Raw genomic sequence first — 19034 nt, 5'->3', positions numbered from 1 at the left:
TCATAAAACAGCCACAACTTGAGTATGTTAACAAACATGACACAAATACTAGGGTTCTACCCTGGTGTGAGTGACTCTTAAATCTAACAGTCCAGTCTTACACAGTATGTAGTTACAGTACAAAGCTTGTTTACACATGAAGGCAATGTACCAATTCAGCAAAATAACATTATTGGGCCAGTACTGGGTTAATACTCACTCATAGTGAGTGATAGAGCTTGTCTCAATCATTATGTTTCTGACTTAAGGAGAATTAGATGCTGCTGCTACAAAAGCTGTTACATTGTAACTCGTGACTTTGGAGTGGCCTACAGGTAGTAATTATTAGAAAAAATAAAAAGAATAAAAACAACAAGAGTGTCCTACTCACAAGCTATATTTCAAACCAAATGCTATGTAATGTTTGCCACTCACGTTGTTGAAGATCTTGAAGGCATACTCCAGGCCTGCGTAGTAGTTGGCCTGGTCAGCTGCCTCCAGGTTGTCCAGGGACTTGTGGATCACCTGAGGGTGGTGATGGCAAACTCTCAACTTTAACATCTCTGATTTAGTGCTTCTTTTTTTGCCAATAGCTAGTTCAAATCCTTCCAAAACTTGCTGGTGCATAGAACAATGCCATTGGACCCCTATAGCAAGGGGCTAATCTACTGATAATGGTAGGTGTCTAACATTCATACTCTTTCACATAAAGCAAATTACTAAAATGTTCCATGATTTCTTGTTGTATACATAACGAGAGTACTAGAACTGTTAATATAATGAGTAAAACTCTATACATATATACACTCTATACACGTAGCGTCTATTCTGTTCTAACAACTCTCCAAATGGCAGAAACAAGTCTAACTTATGATAAAACAGGACTTGTCCAATGATATGAAACATCAAAATTTTCTACAACAACTCAATTCATGCAGTAAGATGTGTTGATCAGTCAACGATAAATGAATAATATATAATTTAGATTCAGATCCACAGGTTCTCACCTCCTTGTTGTGAGTGGTTGCCTGCACAAAACTGCTCAGACAGCTGACAGCCTGGGCATAGGCATTGAACTGCAAGAGGAAACGATTATCTATGAGCCATCAGAACTTACATCAAATCAGGATATCTATATAACCTACTTTTTCTCAGATACGGATTTTCAGATATGTAAGATCTCAAATCAATGACCTTAGGCTGGTTAATTAAGTGCAACGAGATTGCACAATTTGATATGAGATTATATAGCTTAAACATCTCAGCAGCCCCAAAGTACTGTCCTTACTGTATATCCATCCCTCTGTGCAGTTACACGTACTGTTTAGTAGTGCCTCCTAGTGGTGCCTACACAAACTGCACGGACCGCGACTGCTGTCTATAGGTTTGTTCGTTTGTTTGTGTGAACATTCATTTATTCATGAAAAGCTCAAATGGGCCTACAAGCTGCTTTCCAAAAAGGTCATGAGAGAGGCAAGAATAATGTGACAAACCAGGCACATGACACACATTGATGACTTGTGGAGAAATGAATTGGTCATGGAAGGAAGAAGAACTCACGTATCCGGTGGCCACGTAATCGTCCTCAGTCAGCCTGTCCAGGAGGAACCAGGTGGTGTGCTTCATCAGGCTGAGTGAGCGCCCTTCTACACTCCCACTCCTAACATAGGGGAGACAACATGGGAAGTATTATATTTACCTTTGTAAGAAGGTTTTATTTGTGTCAACCTTTATTTATTCATGTGAAGCTCAAACCGTCCTGCAGGCCGCTTTTCATTGAGGTAATGAGGGAGGTAAGGGTCAGATAGAAAATAAGAGATACAGATTATCTATCAATTTAATCTATCAACATAAATTTACATATATAATTTTTATGGTACAAAAAATTTAGTAGCAAAAGCTCAGGGTTCATAGTCCATAGCTGTTTGGTCATTTCTTTTACTTCAAGAGTTTCTTGAAGGAGGTCAGATTTGGAGTGGTACATGTGTCTGGCAGGTTGTTATAGAAATACCAGCAAAACTGAAATTCTACCAGCACAAACATGTATTATTGCAGGTGGTTCTTAAGCTGTGCAGTGCAAAACAAGACTTATAACAGATGCCCTAAAAAGTTACATTTCATTACATGCTATCTCACACATTCTAGCACACTTCACCTAATGCATATTGATATCAACCGTTAAAATTGAATGGTTCTACAATTCAGACAAACGAGTGCTTCACGCTCAGTTTGCAGACATAATGGTGATGGCAGAGCTGGGGGATTTTAGGCACACTCTTTAAGCCGCTAACGGGTTACCTCGACTCTACCTCTCAATCCCTTAACACCGAAAAATATCTCTTTCCAAGCCTCTTAGAGATGGGGATTTCTCTGATGCCCCATAAATGATGCGTTTTTCTCAGAAAAGTTGCCAAATTGCAAGAAGTAGTACAAGAAAAAGCACAGTGATTCACATCCATCCTGTTTTAAGTGAAACCAGCGGTGCTTAATGGTTCAAAAGGGCCCATCAGCCAAACCATCTGATTTCCCAGAGTGACATCATTACAGCGCTGTGTCTTCAAGGACATTATTAAACATTGGAAAGGCTTTAGTGTGTTAAACAAGATCCTCTAAATGTAAAATGTATTTGCACTATTTTTTTAAAGGTGGCAGTCTTGGGGTACATATAACTGGCAGAATTTTTAAAATGAGATTTCTGATATTGAATTATTATGAGAGTTCAGATATCACATGCCTCTTGCATGTAAAATGTTATGTTAAAAGAATGCTAGCCTATAATAGAATAAAGAATTTCCACCTTAAAGAAATTCCAAGATTTGTAATCGAGAGCAGTTCATCTCCTGCAAGATCATTAATGGGAGACTGACATAGACAGGCTCAACGGAAAATAAATCTAGCCAGATTTTCCATTAAGGTCATTACCATTCTGTGTAAACACTCCTTCCACACGCCTAATGGCCATGGAAATGTTGCATTCCCTGATTGCTTTCTAAAGGAAGATTGGTTTCTAAAACCCCACGCTGTCTTCATTACATTGTATGTCTAAGACTCTGGCTCCAGAAGTCTACAGTCATTCTCCAAGGATTGTCAAGGACAGAAAGTAGGTAAGGAAGTGTCTGCGCTTTCTTTTCTCAAAGGATTGACTGGAGACATGATATTAATCCAGCCTTAAAGTGTCACAGTTTATGAGTGATACAAACATTGCACAAATAGGTTTCTCAGGCGTACAGCATTAGAGATTAGAAACTCAAAGTACTTTCAACCATTAGTCATTTAGTGCACCACAGGTGTCCATGTGTATCATCAAGACTGAGAAAACAAATGCATTTGTCAAAGTATGTCTTTGAATTCATCTATACCAGTTTATAATTTTTTTGTACTATTTTAAGATAATAGAATTTTTTTTTCATTTCCACCTATAGTAACTATAGAGTAAGTGCAAAACAATGTGCATTAATTCTGTTGTCTTTTCTCATCTGGGTTATCTTTATTTGTACCACAATATTGATGAATGATTGTTACTAGGTCAAGTTCAGTGAGGGAATTTGGCTTCCTTTTCAGAAACATTTGAAAAGATCATCAATTCTGCACAATGTGTGCAGAGTGTCTGACCCAGAACGCAGAGGTCCTGAGTTTGGATCCTGTCATGCCACCAATCTCGTGCCTTTGGGAAATAAGCACTTGTCACAGACTCCACCCAGGTGTAAAAATTGGAACCTGACTTCAGTTAGAGAGGTAAGAGGCAGTGGGAGGGGAGGGATAGGCTACGCCTTCCAATACCGTGCCCTAACAGGGTCGAAATACCACCTGCATATGCAGGTTAGTGCGATAAAATTGGAGCTGTGCAGGTACAATGTATTTCTGGTGTCTACCTGCACCTAGCCTGCACTGGTCCATGTACTGGGTTTTATACATAAATGTCCTATGATGTAGGTGTATGTGGATTGTTATCAGCTGCATTGAACGTTATCACCTTTTAAGTATAAAAGAAAAAAGAGCAATGGTTCCTCAACAATTTTAGTATGATCCATACTACCTAATTTCAGAGTGGTGCAGGTAAAATTTGTCTGGTGCAGGTAGTTCAATGTTATCTGCACCAGTGCAGGTATTCAGAAAAAAGTATTTCAAGCCCTGCCTAATATAAACCCACTGCTTCTACAGCCTCAAAAAGGCTATTGGCAATACCTACTTAAATAGTATATATTAATATAATTATTATAGGCAATCTTTATTGACACGACAAAAGTACAGCGACTTTCGTAAGGTCTACATGTATAACAACTACTTACAGTACAACTAAACACATATATATGGATATCTATGTATGGATACATCAACATATTATATGCTCAACTATCAGGATTCACTTACGTGTCTAGAAGGATGAGCATGTCCTTTGGGGAACTGATGGTCTGTTGGTACCTGCAAATTCAAATCACTCATCAATCAATCATTGACAAGCTAAATGGAACAAAAGTGGCACTGTAAAATTTGATACTGTTGCAACATTGCACAAAAAGAAACGACAGTACTGCAAATTAGGATGTGCAGTTTCTTTATTAATAAAAACTTATAACCACCACCTTTGTACCAACACCAGCTAAAGAAGCAATGAAAGTGTAAGGTAAAAAAATAATTTTTCAAATTAAAGTTAAGTCTTTGTAGAAGTTAATAAAGCAAAGCAAAGACGCTCTTCCTGTTACAAGAAGGTTGGGATAAACCAGAATTCAGATGTGCACAGTTATGTAGGTGTGTGAGAATATCTGTGGTTAAAGTGAATGTGTGGATTCCAAAAATGATAAAATTTCAAAGGGTTTCAACAATAGCCTCAAGTTTTCAATATCCAGAAATCGATCATTCACTTTCAATTTTACACTTTCAAATTAAAGATTTACCTTTTCTGCTTCATTCAGAAATGAAATTATGGCCCAATAAATTATCGTAAGAAAAACATTAGTACACTTAACTGTATTATAAATGACATTTTCCCTTTCTCCAAAGACAAGTTTAATTTTAGTTCAGAGTTCACGTCTGTGGTTATTCTTCCCCTCACCAATTGTTTGTCCATTTTTAGCTACTCCTCTTGTTAGTATTACCCTCAAGAGGAAATGTGCCTTTGATTTTCTTACCACTGCGAGATACGTGGGTCATAGCTGGCGAACTGTCTTCTGTCAGCAGTGAATGACACTACAGACAAGCAAAACATGATTATAGAACCCAGTGAGCTAATATGTGACAACTGTGTTGGTGCTTAGCCTGGGTACCATGCGGGTAGTAGTTTGCTCGTATGTTTGCTTTTGCTACCTATCTGGAAACTTGCACATTCAAACCTTAGATGGTGATCTTAGCTAATGAGTAAATTAAGGAACACCTTCTAGAGCACTCGTTCAATGACAACAGGCCTCCCGCAAGTGGAAGGGGCATTTTGGGCGTTGAAACACCTGTTCAAGCAAGCACTTGAACCCATTCTTTTATTTGCTGATGTGTAAGGACCAATCAACACCCTCGTCCAAAATTTGGACTAATCTAGACGTTAGATATGTCAAAGTTCCCACTAGCAGATGGAATAGCAGAGAAGCGACTAAATCTATAAATGCCGGAGCGAACTACTATCCGGATGGTATCCAGCCTTGGTGGTGCTGTGGTTCAGTTGATTAGCGCAGGAATATTACAGCTACTGCAGGTTCACCAGGTGGCCACCTGTAGGAAAGGAATGCAGCTGTGCAGTAGCAGGTAAGTATGCATACACGTAGGGGACAGATCATTATGTTTCAAGTAGTATAAAGAGGAGGCTGGCTGCATAAAAATGAAGAAAAAAATTGGAATCACTCCAAATGAAATTTGGAGCAATGTACAGGTTGGAAGTAGCAAGCGATTAACACCACAAACAGTTCCTGACTCAGTGTTGATGAACTGATGTATCTTTTTTCAAACTATGCTCAACCCAGCATCCTCTCAATCAAAACTAATGAACAAGCCCCTATGTGTACTACTGTGACAAGAAGGTTGTCTCAAAATCTTCTTCCTTCCATTCAGAGACATTTTGTCCAAACATGGTTTAGAAATATCAAGAATTTTTTGTTTACCTTTTCACTGAACAAAAAGGCATACATTCCTTTAATTTTCTATGTAATGCTGTTGAATTTATATACATGTAACTTTGAGACAACCCAAAAGTCACATACGAGTGTGGGCTCCACATTACTTACCACTGAGTCATACGGGCATCAAACTCATCAAACCTTCGCGGGACATCAGCAATTGTTAGAGTTCCTAGTGGGATACAGTACAGGGGAGGGACATGGGGAGGGGTTAATGTGTTAGTGTTGTAAATAAATTATGTTAACACATACATTAGGCACTGTTTACTTCAAATCACCACATGACTATTTGCTACATTCTGGGGGAAGCATTGACAGTCACATGAATTTATTTCCCTTCTTCTTGAAAATTCAGCAAGAGGACGTCAAGAGGACGAAAACATATAGGGCAATGAAAAAACTTGAACCAGAATTGACAAACAATTTTGTATTGAATAATTCTAAAATACTGACTGGTTATCATGAGTCAGATATTGCAGAAAAACATATTTCAAGTCTTGTGCACGATCTTTTTGAAACCAGAATTGTATGAATGGTAATTACAAGAAACATGAAGTAGGTAGTGATCTATTATTATAAATGAGTAAGGTTCACTGCAACAGTAATATCATACTGTCTAATAGCTGTAATAGACTAACAGAAAGCAAACAAATTACATCATTGACAGACAAACAATGAAGTAAATTAGAACTAAATGTAAAACTAAGAGTCAACAGCACATTAACCATGCTATATTCTCATTCACCATGACTTGCAGAATCTTAAACATCCCAATTGTATGTGCAATAAAGAATCTAGAACACATTAAATGTGCGACTGTAACTGATCATCTGAATGTTTATGGTAGATATTAGATTTTAATGTAGATGTTTCTACTGCAGGTTTAGAATTATACCAGTAGTAGACTAAGTGTATATTAGTTTAAAAAGACAAAATTAGCTTTTGTCCTAAAACTTTTTATTTTCATTGGTGCAGACTTAATATACTTGTTTAATTGGGACAGAGGGAATTATTAATATTATTGCAAAAATGCACATCAAATCACACAATCACACACTTCTCAGATTATTAGTTTTCTTCGAAGCTAGTCCCTCCTTGTATTATGCAAATCTTAATAACATTTTCTCTACAGTTCTTAGTGGTGAATGTGCAGATATTTGTTGCACCAGATCTGCGTGACTGTGTTTTTTGGCACCCTTTGCGTGGACAGAGTTGTCCAGGGGTGTCAGTCCATCATTAGGGAAAGAAGTATTGAAAAACTTGCTGCCTATCCCAAGACGGCAACATTGGGGCATGGCAAGATTCAAAGCCGGGACCAATTGGTTTTGAGTCCAATGTTTTACACAACTGTAACTAACCATTATGCCACTCCAATGCAACAATCTTTAATTTTGAAAAGAAAGCATTTTGCTAAAAAAGAAGTCAACTTTTTCACTCTTAAGCTTGTGGACACCATGCCATGTATCCGATCCATAACATGAGAGTGTTGAATGAATTTTTCATCCGAGATTCAATTTAAAACCACAGAGCGTAACCTGCAAAGTTCCAGGGAAGGCAGTTTTTCATACTGTCAGACTGACCTCTGCACCGTACAGATCAATAGCACCAGCTGAGACACATAGATGTACTTTAAGAATCTTTTTGAGGACTTCTTTTGTACATTCTGAGTTTAAATTATTCTTTAGGCCCCCTTTCCACTATGGATTTAATTTATCGTTAGTATGAACTAAGAATTATTGATTAAACTAATACTGGTATGCAAAAATATGATTTGGAAGATGAAAAAATACATAAAACTTTCTAAAGACACCATTATATCATTTAGATTCCCTCTTTTAAGCCACAGGTTGTAATGGCTACTTTATTCATCTAAATAGTATTAAGTAGCTCAATTGTAATGCCAGTCCTCGGTCAAAAGGATTTTTCCTTAGAAATCTCAGAGCTTGACTGTCTATCTTCAAATAGAAAGTAAGTGTATATAATTATGTAATTGGTACTGCAACAATGTCTTAGCAGTCACGTTTTACATCAGCTGAGCAGAGCGGTCAGGTGACCGCCTACCCTGATGCTGATCCCTCTGACCTCATTTACCCTCTGACCTTTCATCCATCTCTCCAGTGAGCTCACTACCGTAACGGCTAAGTACTTGTCTGTCTGTGAAATAGACGGAAAATTTAGTTCTCTTTGGAGCTTGCGAAGAAGAGAACTACTGTAACATTTTACCAATCTGTCATTGTTTTTCTTATGACAGTAAATTGTTTCCCTAGACACTGGTTGTTACTGGCTAAACAACACTGACTCAGACTTATCAGTAACGTTCATACTTCCGCTTGGTACCCTCAGGTGTCAACTGCGACTAGCACAAATTGTTAACAAGATCTTTTTCTAGACAGCTGGATATCTTTGGGGATTTCTGATGCTGCACTTAAGTAAATTACTTGTCACTGTTAGTATAGTTCTCCAATTTCTTAATGTCGTGCCTGAACATGCCACAAAGGCCTGTCACTGCCACTAGCCCCAACTATATGTACTCATTTACATCTGAGTTAGGTAAGAAAAGTCATCATAAGAGCCTTTCCAAGGGCACAAGATCCGTGACACGGCAGGATTTGAACTCAGGACCTCTTTAGCCTGAGCCCAACACTCTGCCGATTGGCTGTCATAGAGTGCCCAGCAAAATCATGAAACTTTGAAGTTATGTTGATGTTCAATAGTTTAACAGAATCCTCTTAGCTGCTTCCCCAACACAGCTCCTCTCTCTTAGCCACTATCTCAGAAGTGATCGTCCTTGACTGTGCAGCTGGCACATTAATCCTTGACAAGAAAATAGGGCTTTAACAATGATCAGCAGCCAAACACAACCAAAGAAACTAGATCCCTTGATACATCGCTACCAAAACATCCAATCTCCGACGACTTAGAACCCAAATCCTCCCGACACCAGCTGGCTTCCATAACTACAACATTTCCAATTAAGGCAATCTCTCGCCATCGATATGAGTCAATGTGGAGAGGCATTTATATTCATAAAACTGTTCCCACAGCAGAGCTTTAGTTATTTCATCCAGTAATGGGACATGCGGCTATCTGATGAAAGGCGAGATGTATTTTCTATAGTATTGAGTGCGTACCGAGTGAAATATGACTCGAGTTGGTGTGGGTACCGCGCAGCGAGTTCCCGGCAGAAAAGAATCTGGGAGAAGCAATTATGAGAAGGAGGATTGAAATATCCTACCATCAAACTTATTCTGTTGCTACATACATCACTTTGTATGTTCAGAAATAATAGCTAAGTTACTTTTTCTGGGAGAAGTTAAATTATGAGATTAAGGATTGAAAACATCCTGCCATCAAACTTATTCTCTCACCACATACATCACTCCTTATATATGCCCAGAAATAATTGCTGACTTAAAGCTTACAAAAGCTACTTTTTTTCCCTATCTACTAGCCGAGAAACCATAGTTTAACTATCAACTACTAGCTCTAGTTTTGCCTGCAATAACCTGTATTATGAATATGGTACATGTTTTTCTAGATCTGTAGTTCTATGATTATTTCTTTCTTTTTGTTTTGTTTTAGATGATGACTGAATTTCTACATATCCCTTGCAGCATATAGAGACACTTCACAGTTTCGTCAGCTTTTTTCAACTATTCACCTCTTACATTTCTAAAGAATGATCCTTCTTTGTGCAGAGTTGTCACTTTCCCTAAGACTAGTTGAAATTGCTTTTGTATTATATTGTATTACTGGGTTTGTGAATCCCCCTGATCTTTTAATTCATTACAACGTTACTGTTATTTTGTAATTAGCAACATAAGGATCATCTCACCTGATAGAGGATATACCCATGTTGAATAATAGTTTGCTCAGTAATTACTATAAAGGTTGTAAATTTCCTAAGCAACTAATTGCCTTGTAAATTGGCTCATAAATAGTTGTGCGCAATTAAAATGGTCCTCTATACTTCATCCTGAAGCTTTAGTTGAAACTAGTCTTACGAAATCCTATTAGTCAATGGTTGAAAGTAATGTTTCTCAAAGGGGAAACATATTGTTTTTGCTTTCTCCTTTCTTCTTCATCTTCCTTTTCTTCTGCCATGAACCAATCAGAGCTTAGAACTACTGATGGCATCACATGGTAGGGTCTCAGCAAATATGAGCAAAATATTAGCTGTTCTAGCAAATATTAACAATTACATCTTTGCAATAGCAAAATCTGCTTTGTAACAGGTTTGCAACAGCACAACCTCTTCTTGTAATTATAGGTTTGTGATTATATTTATAGCAAACCTACAGATTAAAATCTGTGTTAGTTTCAGGCAAATTACTGGAAGAGACATATTCCACATTTTGCGAAAATGTTGTCTTTATAATATTAATACACTTTAAGATAGCTATTCAGTGGTTTTCAGTTAACTTTAGAAATGATGCTGGGAAACTATAACTGCTACTACTGTTGTAATCTCAGGTGAGTATATATTTACATTGAATCAGGGCTGTTTCTAGCTGTCGATTTCTTATGAGACTAGACAGTAGACCAACTTATTGTTTGGGAGCTCATGCTGTTGATTTATAGTGTTTTGAAATCTGTCATATTTATCTTAGAAAAACACATTAAATGTTATATTGAAATATTATGTCTTTTTTATGAAGACAACATTTTTGTATCATGAAGATATATGGGACAGGCGATTTTTCCTGGTCCCAATAAGTAACTTTACATCCTGAGATGGAAAGTATGGTCCTCGAGACAGCTCTGGTTACAACACACAAGCAACGACTAACATGATAATTATGAAAATAAAACAAAAGTAGAGTGAAGCTCTTACTGCTGCCGAATCTGTGAGGCTGCATGGGTCTGGCGGGGTACATGCGGAACACTCCAGTCTGGCTGGCGAAGGCCTGCCAGGGCAGAGTCTCCTGGTTCTGCTGCCAGTTGTCTATAAACACTGAGTCCAGGTGGGAGGACCAGGCAATCACGTTCAGCACGTGTGCATCTAGTAGGGGAAAAACACAAATTGAAAAAGGCAAAACAAAGAGCATGAACCTTCTCTCAACCGTCACAGGGGTGGAATTGACTTCTATCAACCTTTGAGCCATTGTTGATGTCACACAATACAGTCATGTGTCCTGGACAATTGGGTCATGAGTGCAAAATTCGGTGATATTTTTAAAAGATGGGTTCCAAGCTGAATGAGATACAGAGCAAAGCAGTAACTTCTTGCAGCCTGTATTCTCTCTAGTGCATTAACATCATAAAATTCATCAAAATGTCTTTTAATTCTACCTTGTTCATAGATGTTGACAGGGATGTGTATAGAGCTGTTTGTGCGGTTAGTCTGTCCCCCCAGCCACTTGTCATCAGCCAGCCCAGGCAGCCTGTGTTCAGGGATGCCGTCCATGGCACTGTAGTACGGTACATCTGCAACCTGAGGGGGTGGATGTGTGAAGATGTTAGAGCCGGTCTTTAAATAAACTACTACTACTACTACTGTCAGTCCATAGAGTCTACAACTCTGTGCAAAGGAACTAATGAATACAACAGTAGTCATTAATGTACAATATGGATACTGCTCAGTCAGTTGACAAAAAAACTTAAAGTTATAACTTATTATTGATCGAAAGTCTGGAGTTCAATTTAATTTTAAAGGGCTTGTTTGCCAATAGCTGCCTGCTGTTGGTGTCTTCTACATGTAGTTCTACAAAGCAAATAACAAATACAATGAAATATTTAAAACATATTACAGCACATCAAAATACACTATAATGAAATGATAGTGCAATACAACAAAGCATTTTGCAATACGTGTAGCACACAACAAAACAATATTAACACAACACAAAGAAATGCAATACAAGACAACAGTACAATACACTACGTACAAAGTAAACCACTCTTAAATACGCCTACGACTGCTCATGGTAATCATTGAGTAAAATGCATTATTCTTTTACTACACTGTCCAAGGACCTTTGGTCAAATTTGTTCTTGATCATCAGATCAACAAATTCATTATCACCAAATCATTACTTGATGGGGCTCAGTGACCTCTGAACATCTACTAATCTCAAAAAATAGTGCAGTGGTTAAAGGAACAGTGGCCATATTCTGGTAAACAAAATGTCAGGCGAGCCAAAAGCTATTTTGCATTATTTTGCTTTTAGGTCCTGTTTTGTTATTTCACATCCAAGCAAACCCACCATGGCCTCTACTTCCTATACACAGGGGAAAACAGACACACACTCATGCCCGGACAAGTCTCATCTTTCTTCATTAAAATAAATAGGCACCAAACAATGCCTTCGATGAGCATAATCCACTGCTGGCACCCCGGGCGCAATTCATAACACTTGCAAATCACATTACATTGTCATGATTTAGATCTGCAATTTGCAGCTCGATTCATGTGTCACATAGTGCTTAGGGCTATCATTGATTTTACAACCTCTCCAATTACGGGGACTCAAGGACTGCCTTGTGGCTTTGAAAGTGTACTGTGGAAGTAATTACATTGATTTCCAGATGTCAATCAATCAATACTGGGCCGCGCCGATTGATTTGGTTGGCTCCCGGATTGAAATACGTTACTTGGATTAGAAGATCTACATGGAAATTCTAATTAAGGAATGCTGTACCTTGCTAATAACATGCTGTATATGCATGTTGTTTCAGATAGTGGATTATGCAAAGATGTTGTCAGCAATTTTTAGAGGATGTGCATGGGGGGTCCCAAAATGCTTTACGCTAAATTCAAGGGCACCGCATTTGACTACAAATCAGGCTAAATTTAAGGCAGTTCTGCAAAATTTGGCCAAACATTCTTTACTTTGTAGTTTAGAATAGATTGCTTGTACATTTTAACTTTATCTTCACTCTCTTTCTCAAATTTTACTTCTAGTTTCAAAATAAGAAGCAGGTTAACAAATAAGTTTGCCCTTGGAAAGCAATCAATTTTCACCATGAAATGCTCATCTTACTCAACTTCTTGATTTCAGGTCTGTTACAATTGACTTTTCAAAGTAAAATCAAGAAAGAAAACAACAGTCGAAAAAACAGCCCTGTCCATGGTGCTGATCCATGCCTTCAGGACTTTGAAAGGAATTGGAAAGTTGACTCCCAAGAAAAATTGGTGTGGCCTAAGAAAAAGAAAAAGCAAAATGCATTGGTGTGGCATTAAAAAGCAATCAATGTCCACCATGAAAAAGGTCCATTTGAATCTTTTCTTGTTTTGGGGTCTTTCATAATTAACTTTTAGAAGAAAAATCAAGAAAGAAAACAACAGGCAAAAAAGGCACTGTCCATGGTGCTGATCCATGTCTTCAGGACTTCAGAAGGAATCGGAAAGTTGACTCCCCAGTTTATCCCTGCACACAGGGTGTTCATTCCCACAGCTCTGTCCCGGGGCCTTCTTCTCTCCGCCTTTAAACCTAATCCCTAGAAAATTACAAGATTGTTCCGACCTCCGGGGCTGGGAGGGAGAAAATTAATCAGACACGAGGAGCGACTGGAAACTTGCTGCGAGGGCAGTTAGCAAACGTTATACTTCATATGCTTCATAACAGACATATAGAACTCAGTCCAGTTTTCAAGAGTGTTTTATAATAATAAAAATACTAAAATACTAATATTAGAATCAATCAGACCCGAGAAGTGACCTGAAATTTGCTGCGAGGGCAGTTAGCAAACATTACACTTGATATTCTACATTACAGTCATCTAGAACCGAGTCTTCAAATGTTATTTGAGGATCTCACATTTCAAAGTTCTTTTTGATCACCATATTTTCAGATTTTTCATGATTGTCAGCATTTTGGACAAATGCTGACTCAGAGGAATTTCATTTGTCACAGAGGAAATGACATTAGTTTTCAGCTATGTCATCAGCTTGGAGCAGCTTTCACCTTTGTCAACATTGATGATTAATTGACCTTTTTATAAGCACAATGTCAATACTAACATATGTTACAGAACAGTCTGATGATTATATTATGTATGCCATAAGTAAATTAGTACCATGCAGAAGCTCTCATTTATTTTCAGATTTTGTATTTTTTTCTCATTCTCTATTTTTGGCGATTATCTATGAATCTTTTCAAAATACTTTATGTCTTTGATCTTTATTTCCAAGTGATTAGTATTATTTCAAACAAAAATATTAAAATGCTAATATTAAGATACTTTTCATAAATGTGTTTTAATGATTTTCTGTTAGGTGCACTGTACATTGTAAATCATGGGTAAAAGTTGATGTCAAAACTTGTTAGGCTCACAGATAACCCGCTGACACCACACTACAGGGAAATTATTCCGCAACCCTGGGCTTAAGCACATTTTGCAACAGGGCTCGAAATACCACCTGCATATGCATATTGGAGCTGTGCAGGTATTTCTGATGTGTACCTGCACCTAAATCTGCACTGGCTCATGTACTTGGTTTTATACATAAAAGTTCTATGATGTAGGTGTGTATGGATTGTTACTAGCTGCATTGATAAAGTATGAAAGAAAAAAAGCAATGCATGGTTCCTGAACAGTTTTAGTATGATTCATAAGTCTTAAGTTTAGAGTGGTGCAGGTAAAATTTGTCTGGTGCAGGTAATTTTCAATGTTACCTGCATCAGTGCAGGTATGCAGAAAAAAGTATTTCGAGCCCTGCTACTGAGAAATTATTCCGCAACCCTGGGCTTCAGCACATTTTGCAAGTAATTAGAACACTTTCCTAACGCTATCGCACACCGGCAGCAGCCATTGGAGGGAATAATTGATCAGGGCTCGAAATACTTTTCTGCATGCCTGCACTGGTGCAGGTAACATTGAAAATTACCTGCACCAGACAAATTTTACCTGTATCACTCTGAATTTAGGAAGCATGGATTATACTAAAATTGTTCAGGAGCCATTGCTATTTTTTCTTTTATATTTTATAGGTGGTAACAGTCAATGCAACTTATAACAATCCACATACACCTACATCATAGGGCATTTATGTCTAAAACCCAGTACATGGACCAGTACAGGTTAGGTGCAGGTAGACACCCAAAATACCTGCACAGGTCCAATTTTACCTGCACAAACCTGCATATGCAGGTGTTATTTCGAGCCCTGTGCAAGTATTTAGAACACTTTCCTAACGCTATCGCACACCGGCAGCAGCCATTGGAGGGAATAATTGATGAAACGACAGTCACACTAATCTGCTCAAGGATCACGGCACCATCAATTCTAATTAAGTGCCAATCCGGCCTAATTCAGGAAGAAGAATTCATCGCAGTAATTTGATTACCACTCTGGATGGATAATAACAGATGGCAAAAATCAGATGCCTTTGTCTTGGTGATTCACATGCTATAAATAGCACAGAGCCAAAAGCATGATTACATATGGTATGATTAGAAAGTTGGAGAGTTTCCAGTCCTCTGTCTGTCAGCATTTTTAGACGGGGGGAAGTAGAAATTGGATTTCCTGGGTCAGTTGGCACACCTCGACCCATCTACATGTGATTAATGCTGGAATTGCTCACTAATGACAAATTATAATTTATATGCCTTATTTTGCAGGACTTAAAACTCCTTGAGCGTAGCTCAATGAAAAAATGACGAACAAATAAGACTTTTTCTTCAAAATTGCAATCTAAATTCATAGGGAGTCAAAAGAGTCTTTCAAAGCAAAAGGACTAAAAGCCCCCACAGACAATCCTGGATTTTGGCGATAAAACTAAAAAAATTATCTCTGTTTTAATGAAAGAACATGATGTTTGTTATTCAATCACATTCTTCTATAAAAAAGGCAGGCAGAGCAGTATACTAGAATGTTGAGCTAGTCTGAACAAAAACAAAGCTGCTAATTTGTAAACACGCATCCGAAGTTCAGAACACACATCACACCTGTACACATTTAAAGACTGTAGGAATCATATTTTGTAAAGAAAGGAGAAAAACATTGCTTTTTTATTGTTCCAATCCTACAATTTGGGACCGTCAACTGGATAACATTATACAAAGGTGATTAGAGTCACAGGCTGACCTGAAAATGTTCCTGGCTTCTTCTAATATCCATCAATCAAAATAAAACAGGCCATAGTAATAAAGTATACATTAAATTTTTTCTATTTATTACCTTGATGCTCTGGTTGTAGTTGTGGTTGGCAACTGCAGCTTCTGCCGCTTCAGACAGACTCTAAAGATAGGAGAGAAACAATAAATGCAAAATATTAACTCATAGCTGATGTTTTTACTCAGGCCTACAACCTAGACCTAGTGCATGGTGTCAATTTCAATTAGAAATTTGGACAAAAAAAATTAAAATCGGTCTAAATTGGTAAGCAAAAAAAATCAGAGTAACTCAGTATAATTTAAAATCACAGACTACATTAAACAGTAATGTTGTTTCATTATTTCTAAATAGTGATCATCATTGTAAAGTAAGATTCAAAAATTCAATACACAAAAATGGCTCATTGCTAAATAAAAGGCTGGCACAATGGTATGACGTTGGGCTACTGAACTTTTGATAAATGAAAGATATAGAGAAAGGCTAATCAAAATAAATCTATGCATGGCAGATCTATAAAAACTGTAATTTCCTTTCCTATCTATATTAGGCATCCTGCACAGAAGTTGCAGAACTAAAGCTCTTAATCGTTTGTCAGCAGTTGATCGCTGGGGAACTTCTGAGGACTGCAGACTTCAGCGGTAACTATTGCTGATCAGAACAGCTGATAACATTCCATTATCAGCTTAATAAGGAAACCATGCTTGTCCTACTAGGGTGTACCAAATCTAGCTTTGCAGTAGGGGTGTGTCAAAGAACAATGTAATCTTTGAGGACACAGTGTCTTTTTCATTCCTTTTAAAGGAACACAAGTTTCCAGCAACCTTTTTTTCCAGTGAACGACTTTCTCTCGGAAGCCTTCTGTGTAAATAACAATTGCTGCACATGTAATTGTTTTTGCCAAGTCTTCATTTTGTGGTAGGAGGAGAAAGTAGGCTTGGGCCATGTTTGATATAGTGGTTGAAAAAATGCATTGCCTTGTCCTTGGTGCTGAAAATAGAGATATGGTTAATCTATCTACATGTATATCTATATCTGTGGTTCAGAGACAAGCCCCTCTCAGTCCCTACATGCCAACATTCCAATACACACCTATGTTAAGGTTGGGGTTACTGTAAATGCAGAAACTTTCGCGGTGGATTAATGTTCGCAGTTTTCGCGGTGGCCGCTTCACGGTGAATTTAAATCCACCGCCAACATCATTCTATAGCAGTAAGCGACTACAGTGCATGTTGCTACCGCGAACTTAAAACCACCGCGAAAAGTTCTTTTTCCCGCTTCCGCGAAATTAAATCCTCGCGAGCTTAAATGCATTTACAGTAGCGGGTATTGGAACAGATGGGAGTAACCGTTGTTTCTGTATCTATCTCTGACAGGTTTGAATCCGTAGCATAGCTGTGATTACATGATGGAAAGCCTTTTCCTGGTGCAAAGGCAGCTGTTGAGATATGATGGCACCGTATATAATCTCCCAAAACATTTCAAAATTCAGTATCTTTTTAAACAGTATTGTCTCCATCTGTATCTGAACGTGTATCTATGTAGGCAGAATAAGTGCCCCTCGGCATAACACACCAGCTTCCCTGGCACGCGGTGCAGCAGCAGCTGGTTATATTACACCTGACATCCTGTCACACCTGGGCTGTCTCTGGCTTCAGATTCTTTTCCATCTCAATTATTTTTTGGGAGGCTATGTTGTTGATGGTCAATGTTAAATTGTAATACACAACTGTAATACATTTTCATCAATTTCATCTCATGAAGTAAAGATTTTTTGGACTGATGAGGTGAAACTTTCCTCCATTCAAAGAAATAAATTTCCATCCCAGGATGTAGGGATGGGTCCAGGAGACAACCCCGAGTCACACCTAACCTTTGCACATCTAACTGTAGGCGCTGTTTAAAAGCTAACTCAAGCTCAAACAGAAACCTCAAATGTAGGCAGGTTATTTTGTTGTAAAGTTTAGCAAGTAGCAAGTCCTCTGTATGCCTCCAGGCCACACAGTAAAATGCAACATCTGTTATCTGTGATTTCACAGATAATAATCTTCCCCAGTGGCCACAAAAATCCTCCCCTTCAGCAACCATTCCCACCTCCCATAACATAACCACTTATTCCAGCTTCCGGGAGGAATACATTAGACTTTAGTGTGATTTGTTGATGCAGAGTTTAAAATATGCCTAAGTCCACAAACCTTCAAGCTGCCAGAATGCAGTAACTGTGATAATTTTGAGTAGAGTATGTGGGAAAGGACAACCTCAAGCCAACCGTACACACTTACGTCACATCTTCAGAAGAGACGCTGGACCCACATGTTCCCCGTATAGGAACTTTATGGCCGACAGGCTGAATAGAAGTCTAAAACTTGAACTCTGCGGCTCCAGATGTCCTTCTGAGGGACGACTGCAGTGTGCAAGATGTCGGTAGCATGAGGAATGAATCTACTCTATTATAACTGTGATAATTGTGAGTGTCACTGTTGGTAATTGATACCCTGGAATTCATCCTATTCTTTACACCCCTCTAATTGCTTCCCAGTAGAATAGTCTGGAGTCCATTAATACAAGGATGATTGGCAATTTGAATACTTTCCTAAAATATATCGGCAAGAGTTCCGTCTAGCTCTGAGACACACAGTCCTTGGAATGGTGATTGTTAGCAGGGTTGGAATAAGCACTTGGAAGTTTGATCCACATTATATCGCTTCTGAGAAATAGTCAATACCTGAAACAATACAATACAGGGCTCAAAATTCATTTTTGGGATTAGGTGCACTGGTGCACCCAGCTTAAAAAATTGGGTGCACCAAAATTTTTTTAGGTGCACCACTTAATTAATATAAATTTAAGTAATAGCCTAATAATAAAACTTAGTTACAAGCTATCAAATCCTTAAAG

The 19034-nt window shown here is 38.1% G+C and overlaps 1 protein-coding gene across 1 annotated transcript in view; it reads right to left on the bottom strand.

Annotated features, from left to right (window-relative positions):
* LOC118416228 (voltage-dependent calcium channel subunit alpha-2/delta-2-like) overlaps positions 1-19034 on the bottom strand; it is a gene marked incomplete in the record, with an annotated part of 67733 nt that overhangs the window by 23475 nt on the left and 25224 nt on the right. Inside the window, 8 exon segments of the mRNA XM_035821312.1 lie at positions 415-504; positions 987-1055; positions 1540-1639; positions 4351-4401; positions 5109-5166; positions 10915-11082; positions 11373-11514; positions 16203-16262. Of these exon segments, the coding sequence (XP_035677205.1) occupies positions 415-504; positions 987-1055; positions 1540-1639; positions 4351-4401; positions 5109-5166; positions 10915-11082; positions 11373-11514; positions 16203-16262 (738 nt within the window).

Source organism: Branchiostoma floridae, chromosome 5 (genome assembly GCF_000003815.2).
Source record: "Branchiostoma floridae strain S238N-H82 chromosome 5, Bfl_VNyyK, whole genome shotgun sequence".
In the NCBI taxonomy this organism is placed as follows: domain Eukaryota; kingdom Metazoa; phylum Chordata; class Leptocardii; order Amphioxiformes; family Branchiostomatidae; genus Branchiostoma; species Branchiostoma floridae.
The sequence above is the reverse complement of the archived record's forward strand: the minus strand, read 5'-3'. Positions and strand labels throughout refer to the sequence as shown.